At 44.0% G+C, this 19,534-nt stretch overlaps 1 protein-coding gene across 1 annotated transcript in view; it reads left to right on the top strand.

The window, feature by feature from the left end:
• The first annotated feature begins 14,719 nt into the window (after positions 1-14,719).
• ZC3H7B (zinc finger CCCH-type containing 7B) overlaps positions 14,720-19,534 on the top strand; it is an 82,309-nt gene continuing 77,494 nt past the window's right edge. The window contains exons 1-3 of the mRNA XM_018565763.1: positions 14,720-14,781; positions 14,861-14,897; positions 19,148-19,345. Coding sequence (XP_018421265.1) covers positions 14,729-14,781; positions 14,861-14,897; positions 19,148-19,345 — 288 coding nt within the window. The 5' untranslated portion in view covers positions 14,720-14,728. The remainder of the gene's footprint in view (positions 14,782-14,860; positions 14,898-19,147; positions 19,346-19,534) is intronic.

The following is a 19,534-nucleotide window of genomic DNA, read 5'->3' as shown; positions in this document are numbered from 1 at the left end:
TTTTTTTTTTTTTTTTGTTAAAGGTTGCAGGTTGCCTTCCCCCTGGCTGTGTTTGCTTTAAAAAAAAGAAAAACAAAATACTACCTCCACGTGCAGAACCTATATTTGGGGCTCCCTCTGGGATGGTGGCAGTAGATCCCCCAATTTTATCTGGGAAGGGTGAAACATGCCCTGTGAAGCCACTCTATTTTCTTCAACCTCTCCTCTCCACTGCCAGCACCACCAACCCTCCTCCTTAGTGCCAGCACCTCACTCTTTTCCACCTCTAGCACTCCTCACCAGAGGTCTGTGTAAAATTTCACCAACTCTTCATATCCATTCTGCAGGAAATCGTGGCTATGGTGGGATTAGCAGAAAAATAGGAAGGAGAAAAGGCCTAATAAACAGTCCAAAGAAATGGGCCAAATGTGACCCCTTAAAGCAGTGGTCTCAAAGTACTGGCTCGTGGGTCAGTTGCGGCCCGCAAGCCGGTACTATGTGGCCCGCAGCCAGCTCACAAGTCTGGTACGCAGCAACGGACCGCGTACCAGACATGCGGGAGCAGCTACACGGTCTGCATCTCTGTCGGATGCATAGCTGCTTCTGTGCCAGCACTCGAATCCTTTCAGCCGGCGTCTTAGCTAAACGCTGGCCGAAAGGATTTATTAGATTAGTAAGGTCTGCAGCAGACATTACTAATCGCCACTAGTTTACCAGGGATTGGTGATCGTGGCTCACAGCCTCCTCCCTACAACAAGGTAAGCAGGAGAGGGGGCTGTGTTTTTTATTTACGGGGGGGGGGGGGGACTGGGGGAAGACTGGGAATGATATTGTTATATGTGGGAGGGGGGACTGGGAATTATATATATATAAAAATAATGTGTTGCCTACATCAGGAATCCCTAATCTGGCGTTTAAAAGCGGCAGCTGTCACCTATTCAAGTTAATGATCAGGTGACAGCAGTTGCACGTAAACGCCTGCTGACCGCATGTAATGATATGTGATATTATTACATTTGGTTAGGAATCAATCACTCTCCCTGAACGCAATGATTGTGTATCCAGGGAGAGTGTTTTCTAACCGCATGTAATAATATCACATATCATTACATGCGGTCAGCAGGCGTTTACGTGCAACTGCTGTCACCTGATCATTAACTTGAATAGGTGACAGCTGCCGCTTTTAAACGCCAGATTAGGGATTCCTGCTGCAGGAAAACACAAGTTTCTGACGCAGGAATCCATAATCGCACCTAAACCTACAGATATGAATGGGGCCTTATTGTGCGTGTATTGGGGTCCGTAGTACCATATCACATTTAGTTACATTTTATTTTAAAGGAGAACTATGGGGTAAGTGTTTTTCCCCATAGTTCTCCTCAGGGTCACGGGAGGACATAAACTAGCATCCTCCTGTGACCCAAAGCTCAGTATACCGCGAGCTAGAGCTCGTGTTATACTGAGACCGCCGCAGCCTGGACGGATCCCGACATTACTGTCGAGATTCACCCAGCTGCGTGGGGGAATCCCTGCAGGGAGCCGTGAGTGACAGTCACGGCTCTCTGCATGGACAGGATCGAGAAGTGAGCGGGCGACGGTATGCGTTCGCTCACTTCTCGATCTATTGAGCCGACATGTGACAGTTTCATTGTGACACGTCAGCTCAAACTATGAGGCTGAGTGATTTCCCTCACCTAATAGTTCTCCTTTTAAAGTTTGAAATTTGGCGAGCAGCCCCCATTGGAGAAAAAAATGTGTTGAGTGGCACTGGAGGGAATTGAGTTTGAGACCCCTGCCTTAAAGGGATATTAAAGTTTCAGGGTTTATCTTATGTTTCCACCTAGGAGGTCCACCTTTGCATAAATCTTCTTTAAAAATGTGTAGTTCTTCGTTTTCTAGCAGTTTCCTGGAGCACTCATCCCCACTGCCCCCTGCGCGGGTGCCGCCATCAGCTAAGCAGCTGCTGTGGAGGCACCTGTGTATGCTTGTGTAGGGCCGGATTTCCCACAAGGCCAACCGAGGCCTGGCCTCGGGGCAGCAGGGAGTAGAGGGGGCAGCAGGGGTGAGGAATTCCTATCTCCCGACGTCTGGGACATGCAGTTCTGGGCATCGGCCGGGTAGCTGTTTTCTACAAGCAGAGCTAAATGTACAGCGGGGAAGCCGCCGCTTGTTTTGTACAAATGATCTTGGCGATTTCGCTGAGATCACTTGTATGCAGCTTGCGTACAGGGGGGCGCATTGAGGAACCTGGCCTTGGGGCTGCAGAGGGAGTAAATCCGGCCCTGTGCTCGTGCCTGCAGTAGCTGTGAGCATCCATAGACACACAGCCCTGCTGCAGGCCACGCCCCTCCTCTCCGCCCAACAGTTTGATTGATGGCAGAAGAAGCCTATGGCTCCTCTGCTATCAGTATCCTCTCCCGTAACGAGGAAGAATGGGGAACAGGATCGCTTGTGGCGGTGACAGGTAAGTGTGGGGGGGACAGGGAGAGACAAAGGTACTGGGCGGTTTTTACCTTACTGCACAGAATGAATTAAGGTAAAAACAGCCCAGACTTTAATGCTACTGCAAAGTGGATCTTTACTCCCAATTACCAAAAATCACATCAGCATGCAGCTCTGAATGCTGATTTAAAATCATGTAGAGTAGTGTACAACACAGCGTCCAGTAAAGGAAATTCTTCCACATCAACATAGAGGGAAAAGGCTGCCGCCTCAAGGCCACCAGGAAGCATCCTCACATAAAACAAACAACAGACCGCACCCTCTCCTAGTGTAAAAACGTTTATTAAAGAGTTTAAAGATTCTTCCATAAAAACTCACATTAGGATGAGCAACATATTGACAAACAGATCCCAAAGGCAACCAGAAAGCTGACACGTTTCGGGGGAGCTTTCCCCTTCCTCAGAGCTAGTGTGTTAGACACTATGTTGCTCATCCTAATGTGAGTAGTTTTTATGGAAGAATCTTTAAACTCTTTCAATAAACGTTTTTACACTAGGAGAACGCACTGTCTGTTTTTTGTTTTACATGATTTAAAATTATCTTATATTCATTAGTTAAACAAACTTGTTTTTCATTTACTTACAAATAGAGTTTATCTACCTCCTGGTCCAGTTCTGGCACAAATGATGTAATGTGCCAAAGCGTTGCATCTTGGGAAGGTTACACCAGCAGAGCAGTGTTGGGAAATCTCATCTGCAATCTCAGGAGATCTCATGGAAAGGCATTTTCATGTTACGAGGAAGAACTGCCCGGCTTCCTGATTAGCCATGACCGATGACCACAATGCTGAACGGGAAGTGTGCGCGTGCGCACCGGCCCGTTCAGCATTTGTCTTCCGAGCACCGTTCTAACCAGCCGAGAATCGTACGATTCCCGGCTGGTTTTCGAACATGCTGGTTCGACAGAAGACGTGCGACCGTACAGTAGAAACGGTTGCACGTCTCCGTTCACACTGCTCGATTATCGTACGAAAACCCGATTGCATACGATTATCGTACGATAATCGTGCAGTGTATGGGCACCTTTAGGAAGGGAAGAAGAGGAAAGCCTTAGGGAAAGGACATGAGTAAAAAAAGGAAACAAGGATCAAAAAGGAAAAGGTTGGGACAGAAAAGGCACAAAAAGGCAGAAGATCATAACAGATCTAACAAAAAAACCCATTACATTTCAAAAAGATTATGGTTTCCTATAAAACATTGAAAAACATACTGTGCTTCAAAGCTGATTCAATTGCACCTTTGCCAAGACTAAAAATAACTATGTACATATTCTTAACAAGAAGTAAAGGATCTTTAAGACAACTCATCCCTGACTACTCTAGCTGCTTTTAATGTTTACATTATTAGGCTGACAGCCTCCTACCATCTGTTCTCATAGAAAAAAAGCTACGTTCAATGTCAGTCTTGTAACCTTTGAAAATTAATTTCTTCACAGTGCTCATAGATATCTGTTACATGTTCTTATTCATATAGCATACCTAAAACAAAAATGCTGCTTCCATATTACAATTTCTAGTCTTAAAGAAAGTTTTTTCTACATACTGAATTTCCTTCTGCAATGCAAGGGTGGGGAGATTAATGGTAATACAATTGATCCTGTCTGTACTATGTTGGCTGACACTTATTATCAGTTGTATATACTGCAATATACAGATAATGACAAATAACTATATTTGAACGCTGTCTGCCCTAACAAAGGGTTAAAGATCAAGAAGCATTGTGTGTTAATGAGCGGGAGCTCAGAGTGTCCCTAGTTTTTCTGAGAGTTTCCTGTCACTTTGAGAGGAGCTTCCAACAGTCTACCACACAGGCACATCTAAAAGATAGGAAATATTTTTGTTTTAGGTATACTGTATATGAATATAAGCACAAAGCATACATATAGGGGGGGTTTCTCAAAAAAGGAAATACACATTAAAGGGCTTTTACTGATTGTCCAGAATATGCAAAAACTTTAGTGTGCATGAACTGGGTACAGGTTCACTTTAAGGATAACTGTGCAAGTTTATATCCTCCTGACCTGTCAAGGCGCTCATACACTGCTCGATCATACGAGAATCGAGCAGTGTGGACAAAGACGTGCGACCGTTTCTACTGTACGGTCGCACGTCTTTTGTCTAAGGAGCATGCTAGAAAACCAGCCGAGAATCGTACGATTTTCGGCTGGTTTGAACGGTGCTCGGGAGACAAATGCCGAACGGGCCGGTGTGCGCACACGCACACTGCCCGTTCAGCATTGCGGTTATCAGAAGCCCGCCCCTCAGGGGGGCGGGCTTGCGATGATGAAAAGTACGATCTGCCTGCCCAAGATGGGCAGATTGTACGTTTTTTTAAATCACTTTACAACCATCGCAAGACTAAGGTCTTGCGATGGTTGTACAGTGTATGGCCACCTTAGGGCAAAACTGATCAATCTCCACTCTTTCCCACACAGATGCCTTCTATTTAGCCAACATGATTACATAATATCCACTGCCCCAGCCAATAGCTTTGCAAGTGTGACAAGCTCTCAACTCACCCTGCAGGCTCTACAACATGCTTAGGTTCCATACTTTGACTCTAAGCACCTGGGCAGGGGTCCTAATTCACATTTGCATAGGAGGCCTCCACTGCTTCCGTGGCCTACACTGCTTCTGTGGGTCCCTGGCAGGGTAACTTCCCACACCTAAGGTCCGTGTGACATAGGGCCCAGGTAGCGTGGCCAATGGACATGTGCAACCTAACAGGCTACCAACACTAACTGACCCACTGTCAACAAATCACCACACACTCCACGCCAAACCAGCTGTTATACTGAGTTCCCCAGGTATAGGTCACCCAACAATCACAGGAATGACAAGCCTCAGTCCATAATTCTGTTTGAACTTCTCCAAACTTCTGATAGGATTAAGCAAAAATAGTCAATTTTCATGACATGGTCATGGACAGTCTACGCCCAGATTTATGCCCGCATATGGGAGTGTTCCTAAGAGATTTTCCACCTGTACTGGCTAGACCCACTCAGGAAAGAAATAGTGGCATGCCCCTTAATAAGAATACCATAACTGGAACTGGATTGCTGAGTGTTTGTAAATAATTGAGGACATAGTATGTGTACTGTGTCCCCAATGATGAATGAATGGGAAGTGATCTACATCGCTTTCTGTTCATTCATGGTTGTGGACATGGTCAACATACTATTTCCACAAGTTATGACTGAACAGGAACACTCAGTATAGAGGATTCCTGTTCATTTATAACACGGGCTGCAGAAAAAGAGATTGTGTCCTAAATCTCTTTTCTATTTTTAAATGTAAATATCAGGTATCTGTTTAGACCAATATATTTCCACGAAGCCCCCAACAGTAAAGTAAAAAAATACAAACATGTAATAAAAATAACTTATTTTAAAAAATTTGAAAAGGCTAGAAAAAAAAAAGTTTTGGTTTCTGTTTCGGCCTGACATTTTTTTTAATTTTCCGTTTCGTTTCAGTTTTGAGAATATCATTTCGGTGCACCTTTTCTTTTTTTCTTGTGCTTTAACGGGGACCCAGACAGCAAAAAGATTCTAATCCAGGGGCGGGCAACTCCGGCCCTCTCACCCTCAGCGAATCTGCCGATCCAGGCAAACGCCTTGTTTGCCTCGCAGCAGATTCGCCCCTGCCTCCAACTGTGCTTTAACTATAAATCCCAACATGCATCTGCCTTTGGCAGTCATGCCTGTATCATGGGGCTTGTCGTTCCATAAAAGCTGTAGGCCCTTAGTTGCCCACCCTGTTCAAATTCTTCTTCAATCTTCCAAAACAAAAAAACTACACTTTAAGGGCTTGTTCACACTAGCAGCCGCGCTCAACCGCACAGCTGCTAGTGTGTGTGTGTCCGGACAGTGCAGATGTGCTCGATCCGATCGAACTGCATCGCACTTTTGTTTTTTAGAACTTTAGTGAAATGCCACAAGTAATATTTCAACAAAGGAACACGAAGGGCGCAACAACAACAATGGAGCACTGGCTAATTGGACAAAATATAGCAGAGAATCAATGTAATGGCACTTACATGTGGATCCAGGGATCAGGAGGATCGGGACTATCGTGATGTATGCCCGATACACCACGAGTGTCCCGATCCTCCACACAGGCGGGAAATGGCAGATGCCTGTTACCATACAATCGATCTACCGGCTGTAGAGCCGGTGGATCGCGTGTATGGGGTGCCGATCGGTTCCCCCCCCCCCCGCCGTTGTCCCGCTGTTCCCGGGCTCCGCCGTGCCCGGTGCGAGCCCGGGATCAGTATGTCGGATCAGAGGGAGATCGTTACACAAGCTCCCTTCGGTCCCCTCTCCTCTGCTACCGCAGCGCTGAATACTGAAAAATGGCCTGGCCAGGAAGGGGGTCTAAACACCTGGTCTTGAAGTGGTTAAACAGCAGGCGATTGCTGTTTAAAGACAAGCAATCCGTCAGCTGTACAGCCATCTGATCGCATGTACAGTGCAGTGCTGTGTTCCCCTCCCCGTGCCGCCATCTTCCAGGCTCCACTGTCCCCTGTGCGGGCCTGTGACCGATACCGTATCAAATGCCTTTGAGAAATCCAGGTATACCACATCTACCGGCTTACCTCCGTCCATATCTCTGCTTACCCCCTCATAAAAAGTTAGCAAGTTAGTCAGGCAGGAACGGTCTTTCCTGAACCCATGCTGATTGTCATTAACTATGCCCTTATCCTTAACAAATTTTACCAAATAGTCCTTAATTATACCTTCTAATAGTTTACAAACTACTGATGTTAGACTGACCGGCCTATAGTTCCCTGGTTGGCATCTAGCCCCCTTTTTTGAATATTGGAACTACCGTAGCCCTCCGCCAATCACACGGCGGGTCTCCCGACTTATCGGAGAGAGATCAGCAGGCTTCCAGCCGCTGATGTCATCTCCAGTCAATGGACCCGGATGTGATGTGTATAGTAATAAAACAAATGATGCAAATTAGGAATATTAGTAATAACACAAATGTATTGACCAGTACCTTCAGTAAACAATTAAAATTATAAAAATGATCACAAAATCAGTACAATGTCATAAAATTAACCAAAAGTCACATGAGAAGAAATAGTTTTACTCGGGAATTCTTTGAAGCAGTTTTTGTTCTTGTCGGGGCACAGGTGAACATTGCACTTTGAACATTTGATTACAGTCTCGCCCTTACAATTTGGCCGTTTGGAGCGTTGCCGTCCACGTTCAACCACTGGCCAGTGACCCACAGTATCTGAACAAACTTCCACTGGTGGAATAGCCTTAGCTGGTCCTCAATGTTTCTTCTTTTCGAAATTCTGTTCAACATCAGATGAAGGGCGCCCCCTCTTCTCCTTAACATATCCCTGCCTTGCATGCAGAGTGCCTGTGCAATTGATGTTCTAAAAGCAAGGAAATCCTTCTGCTTCTTTCTCTGAACTTCCATTGAATTACAATCACATAGATACAATAACCAACTGTTTACTATTACCATATCGACAAAATGAAATAAAAACTTATGATAATATTGTTTCGATTGTATGTGAATGCTGTAGTATGCATCAAGAGCATCAACCCCACCCAAAAGTTATTTTGACATTTATTCTTGAAATGAATGACAATCTGCTATAATCATAGCAGTTTATAAACAAAATGCCGAAATATCAACTTTTTACGTAATCAAGCAGATTACACCTAAATATCATATTGTTCATATGCAGCCATAAGTGCCTAATGTCGCGAAAAAGCGACAAAGCAAAATCTGCACATATATATAAGCAGTAGCAACAAACAATAAGCTGTTACGTATTCTTATCTTACAAAACATACCTCAAATTTAGACAATTTCTCACAATTAGCAGTCAGCATCCACGTGCACAACCGTGCTGACACTTTGCGTACTTCAAGTGGATGTAGCTAACTCTGCTACATGGCGGGATCAGTGCTCCCAAAACAATCTTTGGTACCTATTGAATAGGCATTTACCGGCATTGGCGGAATATACGCGCCACCTCGGCTGCATTCCCGCCGGCAGTGGTTTGATGCAATTTTGTGACAATTGTCCATAAGGGGTAAGACATGAAACTCCTGGGATATTGATCAGGTCAAGCAGAGCCGTAGCTAGCTGCTTTTGCGCCCGAGGCAAGAACAGAAAATTGTGCCCCCCAACAGACGTGTTATGTCACCCAACGCCGCACACACAGAACGCGCTGGTGGTCAAATCCAGGATAGCATAAAAATTTGTTTAGTTTGGCAAAACTAATAAAAAAACATTTTTAGTTTCCGTTCATTTTGTCCGAAACTAATTTTTAGTCGTTGTACATGTCTAATAATATGTGTGCGTGTGCGTGCGCTCCTGTTGCCAATGGCACCCTGTGCTCACTATGGCAACAGGGGCGAGGGAGCGCAGCTGGGCCTGGCTACGGCCCCTCTCAGCTGTGCCTGAGGCAAGTGCCTCACTCGCCCCATGGTAGCTACAGCCCTGAGGTCAGGTAAGTAGCGGAGGGGGTTGTTAATCAGTTTCAGCTGCTTTGGTGTTAAAGGAGAACTATGGGGTTAAGGCTTTTCCCCATAGTTCTCCTTAGGGTAACTGGAGGACACAAACTAGTCACCCTAAGCTCAGTATACCGCGAGCTACTGCTCGTGGTATACTGAGACGCCTCAGCGGATCCCGACAATTATGTCTGGATCCGCCCAGCTGCGTGAGTGACAGCTAGCTCTGCCTATCTAGAGGCAGAGCCAGCTGTACCTACCCCCTCCCCCATCTGATCCGCCAGTTAGCGCTGGCGGATCGGAGCGGGGAGTGGGGAATCCAGCCCCTCCCCTGTCACGGCAGAGGGCTGTGACAGGATTGAGAGGTGAGCGAATGGCGGTATGTGTTCGCTCACCTCCCAATCTACTGATCCATCCTGTGACAGTCTCATTGTCACAGGTCGGCTAGAACTACTGCACCTTTGTGCAAGGAGGAACAGGATGAGCACTGCCAGAGCCCTACAAAATTACCTCCAGCAGGCCACTAGTGTGAATGCCTCTGACCAAACAATCAGTAACAGACTTCATGAGGGTGGCCTGAGGAACCGACGTCCTCTAGTGGGCCCTGTGCTCACTGCCCGGCACTGTGGAGGTCGATTGGCATTTGCCATTGAACACCAGAATTGGCAGGTCAGCCACTGACGCCCTGTGCTTTTCACAGATGAGAGCAGGTTCACCCTGAGCACATGTGACAGACGTGAAAGGGTCTGAAGACGTCATGGAGAACGTTATACTGCCTGTAACAATGTTCAGCATGACCGGTTTGGTGGTGGGTCAGTGATGGTCTGGGGAGGCATATCCATTGAGGGATGCACAGACTTCTACAGGCTAGACAATGCCTGACTGTCATTAGGTATTGGGATGAAATCCTTGGACCCATTGTCAGAGCCTATGCTGGTGCATATTCCAATGGTATTTTTTGCTCCAGTTCACATCGCAGCGTGCAGTTGCAGAGCAGATCCAGAGCAGGTGAAAAAACTGCAGCAGGCCCTATTTTACCTGCTCTGGAACGCATCAAAAACGCATGCCAATGCCTGGAACACACTGAAAGCCCATTTTAAACTTAAAAAAGAGCCCGGAACGCATCAAAAACGCGTCTAAAAGACTAGCGTGCGTGTGCAGAAACCTGACCGGATCTGCTCTGCATTTGGTGTGAACAAGGCCTAACACATTACCCAGCCCAGTATACAGTAGATATCCAGCATGATATTTTTCCTCATTGAGATCTGATGTGTTTTCAAAGTGTTCCTTTAATTTTTTTGAGCAGTGTATATCACAACAGTTAAATCTGTGTCTGTATTGCATGTTCAAACCTAATACCATAAGTAGTAACAAGTTAACAGATGCCTACTCCAGGGGTATATAATGAGATTGGAAATTCTAAAGAAATTCTTAAATGACTCTTTAACTAAATCCAGTAGATTTGAGTAGATTAAATATACTGTAGATTTAGTCAACTAAAATCTTATGATATTCAGCCGACTAAAAGTAAAACAATTCAGATGACTAAAATATGACTAAAACTAAATGGCATTTTAGTCAAAACACTATGACTAAAACGAAATTGGAATTTGCTGTCAAAATGAACACTGGTTGAGAGGCAGCTCAACTGTGAAGGATGACCCTGCTCTGTGAGATTCATCCAGAACTGGTGATCTAGGCGGAGCATTCAAAAGTCACTCTGAAACCTGGAAACGAAAGTCAAGAAATCCTCCCGCTTCCAGCCGTCTCTTATCTACAAAATAAGAGAAAGTAAAAGGCCTACAGGGAAAATGCATACATGAAGGAGAGAGGAAGACACAGAAGGTAAGAAGTCAGTGTGGACTGATGACAGCTCTCAGCTTAGTTCAGTCCACCTTCTGTCACGTGCTGACTTTTCTCTGTTGGTGCTTTTCACATTATTATCAGGACTATGCCAGCCTGTGTCATCCTGTAATAACAAGCATGCAAACTCGCTTTGTAAAAGGTTCTGAAATCTACATTACAATTCAACTGTAAAGTTTAGAAAATGACACACTTATTAAGCTTGCTATATCTGTGCAGCCTGGACTTCTTAATAAGCATGTTAGTGTAATGAGTGTTGTATGTATTACTGTCATAGGCTTGCCTAGTAATGTACACGGATGTGCTAGGAAGATGGAATGTAACTCTGTAAAGGTGACCATGCACTACACAGTCTACAATCTTCTTTAGAACTACCATCAACAATGCACTGCAAGGGCTTGCCTGATTTGCTAGCAATTGAATACAGTGTTCAGCTGTGTCATCCTATTGCATAGTCGTGGTAAATCTTAAATTGTACAACTAGATTGTATAGTGTATTCAGCTGCACTGAACGATCACGTTTTGCACGCTTTTATTTAGTTGATCTTCAGCAAAGCTTGGAACGTTCGGGGTTAATTGGTTGTTGCTAGGTAGATCGCTCTGCTAATAAAGGCGGAGTTTGAGTTTATTTCCTGTGCTGTCAGCTAGGAACAGCTTTAGTCCTAGTCATTTTTAACACTAGAAATCTAGATGTAAGTAATTTGCTGTGACATCTGTCTTCTCTTGAGTTTCTTTTGCTTTGACTGTAGGTCCGGAGACCGAAATTCATAGGCTATATAGGAAATGCTTTAATAAAATGGCGCTGGATGGAGTCTTAGGTTAGGCGATGATAGTTTGTCCTCTAGCGGTTGAGCAGTATGTCTCTGGCTGAGGACTGTTTCCGCTACGAGTTAGTTGAGTGTGCTTGTAGTTCGTGTAGCGCTATACGAATGGCTGATAGATGGGGGGTTGTATTCATGTATTTTCTAGCCTTAAATCGAAATCGTCATTACTCGCTTCTTTACTGTTAGCTTCGTATTAGGGTTTAGAGAAGCCGGCGCTGTAATGATTTGATCCTGAAAACAGACCGGGGACGGTGTAAGTACATCGAAAGTAATAGTGAAGCATTGCTATATGTTTTGGATGAATCTGACTTCAGAGTCCTAAGGGAATCGGGAGAAAGGGATTGCTACCACTTTTTCAGCTTTCACCTTAACAGACTGTGCTGACGTATCAATGATCACAACTTCCTAGTTTTGATCTCCCATCACAAGAACTAATGGAAAGGTCTGATTCTAGACAGTGATCTAAGTTGTGGTGATAAAATGTCCTCTAAAAGGTCTGCAAAGAAAAAGCGATCTCGTGGCCTGAAGACCGAAGATACGTCTGCAGAAGAAGTATTAAATATATTGAGTGATTTGCTAGAAGAGGGTGTCGAACTAGAAGCATTTAAATGGTGTTTACGGAAGGATGCAGATCCCGAAAGAACTGTTTTCATTAGCTGCGTTCCTGCAGACATGCCTGATGGGGTCATATGCTCGATTATGGCTAGAGCGTTGAATTGGGGCCTTGTAGAAATTATTGATGCTGTGAAATCTGATGATAGTATTTGCCAGTCTCTGCTTATACAAGCCGAAGGGAAAATTGATGCCAAGACTTGCCCAACCCTTATCCGTTGTGATGATTGTCCTTTGGGGTATTGGATCATGGTTGCTCCAGCAGTAGACGGTCACCAAGAACTCCCAGCTACAGAAGTAGACCCACCAGCTAAGAATGATGTGCAACCACCAGAAAAGGGGAGCTCGGCACCTTCAAAAACATCTGCAGATAAGACCACATCTTCAAAGGACCCCCCTGTACTTGAAAAGGGGCCACCAGAACAGCTTCCAGAAACAAAAGTGCTTTGTTCTGCAAAGGAGCTATCATCAAAAGAAGTATTGTTGCCATCTGCAATGGAGCCGTTTAAGCAAACCAAAAAGTTGCTGGGTGGAATGAAACCTTCACAGGTGAAGGAACCACCACTTGTTGCAAAGGAACTTCCACTATCAACAAATGTGCAATTGGCTACAAAGGAACTTTCTTTGTTGGAAAAGAGCCTGGCATCTACAAGGGAGCCACCTTCTTCAAAAGACAAGCCTCCAGCCAGGAAGCAGCTTCCTCTACCATCAAAGGTTCTGCCAGCAGCAACGTTGCTAACAGCTGTAAAGGACCTACCTCCAGAAACCAAGGTTTTGCTATCTGGAAAGGAAGCTTCCTTGGAAACAAAGGGACAGCTAAATGTACTGCCACCTTCAATGATGAAAGTAGTCCTACCTTCAAAAGATTCACTTCCCTCAGCAAAGGTTTCTTCACCTGCAAGGGAACTGATGACAAATAAAAGTGATAAGAGCCACCAAAGTGTTATAACTGGAAACGACAGGCTAGTAAATCATCTTCAAAGCAGAGACAACTTTGTTACTCAGTTTACTAACCCAAATCCTATCATGAATTTTGGAACTCAAGATAGATTTAAGTTTCCAGTTACCAAGCTATCAGATGCAACATATGATGCAGTTTGGGGAGGTAAGATAACATTACAAGCATCTTGTTTCTCTAGTGCATTAGAATCATTAATTCTAACAAGCGTGGAGACAAATTCTGTCTCTATCAGGAAGACTCTGTATTTTTTTTTCTTCCTTGTTAGTTCCTGTAATCAACTTTCTCCTGATTCTTTTTTTCTTTGTTAGTCTGCATATTGATGCTAATATTTGTTTCTGCCAGTGCGTTACAATGTTTGAGAATCAAAAGAGAACTAAAGCCAAACCTTCTTTTGGGTCACAGGAGGATATTTACTAATATCCTCCTGTGACCCAAACTCAGCAAATAGTGGGCTACTGCTATAGGCTCACAGTGCAGAGCCACACTGCAGAAGGGAAAGAGCCCGACATTATTGTCAGTGTCCACTCCGCTGTTTGACAGCTAGCTCTACCTCTCCCTTTCTCTGTCGCTCCCATGAGCGCTTGAGGAACAGAGAGAGGAGAGGGGGAAATTCCTGCAGAGTGCGGTCACTGACGATCACAGCTCTCTGCAGGGAGAAGCCATGAGCTGATCGATCAGCGGTTTGTGATCGCTGAGCTTTCGATCTCTAGAGCCAATGTGTTACAAACCAGCTCAAACTATTGGGAAGAGTATATTTTATGCTCCCAAAAGTTCTCTTTTAAATATTATCACTTACAATATCAACACAACGTTGGCAAGGTCAGAATTTTTCTTACATGTTGGTCAATGTTAATGTGGGCATGGCTGGTAGAATAGCTGTGACAGTACAAGAAAATATCTGAAGACACATGTTCCAACATATACAAAGCCAGGACAGCAAAGTAAGCAGCTTTGTACATAAATGTTCAACATGATCGCAGTAGCACGAGATCTACAAAATCAGGACTACTGTCTTTTTTTTTTTTTCTCCTACAGGTGCAATATTTATAGATACAATATAGTGTTCATTTTAGCTTTTGGGAAAAATGGAAATTGTCCTAACAGCTGAAGAGTTAATGGCATACAGCTGTAAAACAATATAAACATAATCTTCAAATGTATAAAAGGGAGGTAAAGATGTGATGCTAGTAAAGTATCCCTTAATGCCCGAGTATTTAGGCTTTGACCTCTGGTCATGAAGGGGTTGATTTGTGTGGTCTGGTAAGCAGTTTCATGTACAGTGAATCGGTTAATACAAAAACATGCAGGTGTGCTTCACATTTATCTGTGAAGTTGATGATACATGGGCCTAAGACCTTGACATACCATTGCTGGCAGAATGTTTTTCCCATACCCAGTAGTTTAGCTTATTCTAGGTTAATCAAATTTCTGGGAGAGCTGAAATAGTCATGCAAATTGCAGTTTTCATTTTCTCACTCTTGCATTTGCATGTTTTCTAGCAGGCATTTCTATGGAGCAGCAAAAAAGAAGAGACGATATTGAAAAGGGCTTGCAGTTTATTCAGTGAGTTTATCTCTGGTCTTTACATTTTGTATTGGAAGTTTATTTCCTGCTGTTACAATGTTCTCATTAATTTTTACAGGTCCACCATACCTTTTGAGAATCAAGAGTTGTACAAGGTAAAATTAGTTAAAAATAATTCCACAAACCTTTTTTTATTTTAAATACTTTTCTTTTGTAAATACCTTCTTTCATGCATTGCATATGTACCAACTTTAGAAATGGTATGATCTTAATGTGTTTGTACATGCTCAAGATTGGGTTCACACCATTGCGCTGTGGGAATGCGCTCAGTACTGCAATGCATGAAAACACATATGTTGCAAGTTGGGTGCCATCTGTTCTTAATGGCACCTCACTACAACTTACCCTCACACCTGTGTTTTAATATGCCATAAAGTACGGTAAAGCACTATTGTGCATAGTGGTGCGCTGCCTTTCAAAAAATGTACGTGCACCATTTTTGGTATGTTTTAGTGTGAAGTAATGCATGTCAACATGCTTTGTGTTATTGCACTGCAAAAGTGTGAACCCGGCCTTAAAGCGGAAGGCATGCCGTAGGTGATAACTGTTAAAGTTGCCAGTGTGCTTATGTCGCGTCGCCTCCCATCCAAGCTTTTAAGCTCTTAAATGGCTGGTGTCATAGCTGATCACATTTTGAAGCATTATGGACAACTGCAGAACTAAATAGAGCATAGGATGGCGCTGTGTGCAGGCGAAAAGGATATATAGTTAGGGGTTAGTTCTGTTTAAAGAGAAGTGCATATTAAAAACAAAAAACCCTACTATACCTATAATGTGGGCCGTCTTTCTTTATCACTACGATGAAGCACTGCCCTGACTGATTCAGGTCTATGTGTAATTTACAGCTTAAACTATTGAGGTCTGTAAAATAAGTATTTTCTTTTTATAGTTCATTGAGGGACACAGTTCATTTTAATGGATGTGAGGGTTTATATTGCCACTTGCAGGAGGAGGAGACTAGTTGCAACAAAAAATAGTAACCTAAGGGATTGAAACCTCCTCTCTTCCAGAAAAAAAGTTTTTTTTTTTTTTTTGTAGTCTCCCCACTCCAGCCATTGAGCACATGCAGATCCTTGATAAAATTCTATAAAACAATCGACTATGACAACCCTGCCTGATAGTTAGCAATGCCAATGCCTTTGAGTGCTGGCACTAAAGGATTGCACATCCTTTAGTGCCAGCTCGAGTGGTTCTCGAGTACCTGTCGCAGTATTCCCTCAAGGCTACAGCACTCCAGACCACCTTCCTGGAAGCTGGCTGAGTATTTCCTAGGTAAGTGTATAAAATAAAATGTAGTTCAGTACAGCGTTGCATGTCAGTCAAAGTACCGCAGCGCTGTATACTGAAAAATGGCCTGGACAGGAAGGGAGTGTAAACATGTGGGGGGAATTTATCAAAACTGGAGCAGACAAAAATTGGAGCAGTTGTGCATTGCAACCAATCAGCTTCTCTCTTCAGTTTGGTCAGTTAAGATTTGAAAATGAAAGAGAGAAGCTGATCCAGATTTTGGGTTAAGTGGTTAAATGTATTTTTAGGATTTAACTCCTGAGTTCAGTGTCACTTTAAGGGCTTGGGCACACCTAGTTATCTAGTTTGTTTTTCTTGGTGGTTTTTCTACCTGAGTACTGCCAGTGGTGTCAAACCTGTCTATTGAATAAACTTGTTGAACAATAGGGCAAATAGTTATTTTTTACACCAAGCTTCCTGTTCTTGGAGGCAGTGATGTAAACCCACACAGCTTTTTAATTAGTTGTGTCCCTCTGATGAACTCAGACATCTACAGTGAGTAAGCAATTTTCTATTTTTTCAGAAGTCTGAAGCTCCACCTGTTGGTTGAACAAGAGAATATAAACATTAAAATGCATTTTTTTAGTCATTAAGTTAATATATGCAAAACCTAAATTGCTATATATTTCTTAAGACATTAAAACAAAAAGTCCTACTGAAAAGCAGACAGCAGAAGATGCCTGCTATTAAAGTGATATTAAAGCCATTTTTTTTTTTTATTTCTCCTTTGACCTCCCTGGCGGTCTGATTTATTTCATTTTTTTTTCGTTCTATTTTTTTCGCTATTGTTTTTTTTCCCCCCCGTTATTTTTACTTTTAAAATTCCTGCCGTTTCCGCCCCCTTGCAAAGCAGACGCTCGCAAGGGACGGAACCCGGAAGACTGATGCCGGCATCGGCCGGAGGACACAGCGCGGCTCGAGGGACAAGGTAAGTAACGATACGCTGTAATCCCGCGTGTGGCTCGGGGGTTACCGCTTATGGTACTGAAAATTAACCCCGAGCCACCCTCGGGATTACCGCCAAGGAGGTTAAGGAGACGCTCCTTTGCTGGAGGATGTTGCTTTTTTTTTCTTTAAAAGTTCTTCATTCCTTGTTTTCTAGTGTGTCCCCGCCATGCTCTTCCCCCCGCTTCCTGCGCGGGTGCCCCCATCGTTCTAATGGAGGCACTCGTGCCCGCAGCGGCTGTGTGTGTCCCTAGACACACACAGCCCTGTGGCAGGCCACGCCCCTTCCCTTTTTGATTGATGGCAGAAGGAGCCTATGGCTCCTCTGCCGTCAGTATCCTCCCCCCACAACCCGGAAGGAGGATCGCTTCGGGACCGGCGGCGGGGAAGAGCGCAGCTGACATTAAGTGTGGGGGAGACTGGGGGTGGGGGGGACTTGGGTAGAAAAAAGGTGCTGGGCTGTTTTTACCCTAATGCAGAGAATGCATTAAGGTCAAAAACGCCCAGACCTTAATACTACTTGAACTAGCTGGAAAACTTTCTTTGGCCACTTAAACCTAGTTTCACAAAATTACTGTGACCTGAGTTCAGGGCTAAGCCCCGCCAACTCCCATTCCCCCTTCCATTAGGGCTACCCCTACAGGGCATTTAGGTAGTCTTATTGGACAGTGTACTAGCATTTGGTGGGCTTAGTCATGAGGTCAGGGTAGTCAACCCCCAGAGACAAGTAGTTTGCTTGGCACACGGTAAAGCAAATTCTGGCTAAAAATGTTATAGTGTCTTTTGGTTTCTGTTCTTATGCAGGATTCTTCACTTGCTATAAGCCTTTGCAGCAAAATCATTTTAGAACACTTTCCCTCTGTACAGTAATTATCCTGTTTACTATCCAAAGCTGAATCCATGTTTATCATCTCCGGGACTTATTAGAATGAGCTGCAGACATGGTCTGGCCTTTTGCCTAGTGCCTGTGTCAAAGTAATGACAATCTCTGGATGGTTTGGCCATGATTCTTTACAGACAAATTCATCTACAGCACTTCTCTTTTAAAGAAAACCTTGACTGAGAGACATACAGATGCTGTCATAGTTGACCTTCTTCTGAAATGGCCAGTTCCCTGGCTGTCTTTTAGTCTCAGACTGATTTTCTAAATGGGGAAAAAGCATATATGCTTATTGAAGTTAGAGAGGTCAGCCTCCTGATTTTTGTGTTTTTTCTGAATCTGTGACTAGAAATGTATTGACACCATTGGAAGATGTTGACATTTGAAGGAGGATAGATCAGAAATGAGAGGCCATTATTTGTACTTCTTGCAGATTGATGATTTGTGAACTTTGAATTCATGGTACAGCGCTACATGGTAAAATCAGAGTAAAAATGATCTTGCTAACATGATTACATGCTCTAAACCCTTGGTTCTCAACTGGTGGGTCGTGACCCAAAAGTGGGTCGCGACCCCGTAATATTTGGGGAAGTGTATGTGTGAGAGTGTCTGTCTGTGAGATTCTGTCTGTGGTTGTGTCTGTCAATGTTTTTGAGGGACCGTTCACACTAGTACAGTGTGTTAAATCGCACAATCCCGTGCGATTAACGCACTGTACCACGCAATCGCACCTACCACGCAGTCTGGTGTGGGAGGTGTGTTGCATTGCCATTCATTCCCACCGACGGTTCGGAACGCGCGGTACAGCAATGCCGTGCATTCCATTGCAGTGCGACTTGGGTCATGACATAATGACCAAGGACAAATGTGGGTCCTGAGGTTACAAAGGGTGAGAACCGATGCTCTAAACCAGTGGTTCTCAACCTGTGTAACCTCAGGACCCACATTTGTCCTTGGTCATTAAGTCGCACCCCAAGTCACACTGCAATTGAACTGTGGGTGGGAGGTGCGTTTGGGGTGCCATTCAAATGAATGGCAACGTAACACACCTCCCACACCAGAACGCACAGTAGGTGTGATTGCATGGTACAGTGCTTTAAACGCACAGGACTCTGCGATTATTGCACTGTACTAGTGTGAAAAGACCTTCAAAAACACTGACATACTCACACAACCACTGAAATGAAAGCTCGATTGCATTTTAATAATGTTTTATGTTTGTCTTCCCTTTAGTGTTTCCTTCAGGAGCTGGTTGAGAACTTGTATAGGGAAGGCAACGACCTGTACCGTGATGGTGAGGTGAAAGGAGCACTGGGGCAGTATACAGAAGGACTGACAGTGGCAGACTATGCAGAATCCGAAGAACTTGTCCTTTCTCAGCAGCTGGTATGCAACTTGTTTGTGAACAGATCCTGCTGCTATTATTCCATGGTGAGTAAGGTCATGTTGAGAAATATTGCTCTAGAAATGTCAGATTGCTTTTGTATGTTTTAGAATTATGCCTCCACTGTGTACTGCAGGGGAAGACTAGATATGAGATGCTCCATCCTCTGCTCATCTGATTGTCCATTCTAGATTCCTTAGCACTTCCATGTTCTTTATTCTATTGTGCACTCTGGT

This window comes from Nanorana parkeri, unplaced genomic scaffold (genome assembly GCF_000935625.1).
Source record: "Nanorana parkeri isolate BGI_ZX_2015 unplaced genomic scaffold, ASM93562v1 scaffold885, whole genome shotgun sequence".
Lineage (NCBI taxonomy): Eukaryota > Metazoa > Chordata > Amphibia > Anura > Dicroglossidae > Nanorana > Nanorana parkeri.
The sequence above is the reverse complement of the archived record's forward strand: the minus strand, read 5'-3'. Positions and strand labels throughout refer to the sequence as shown.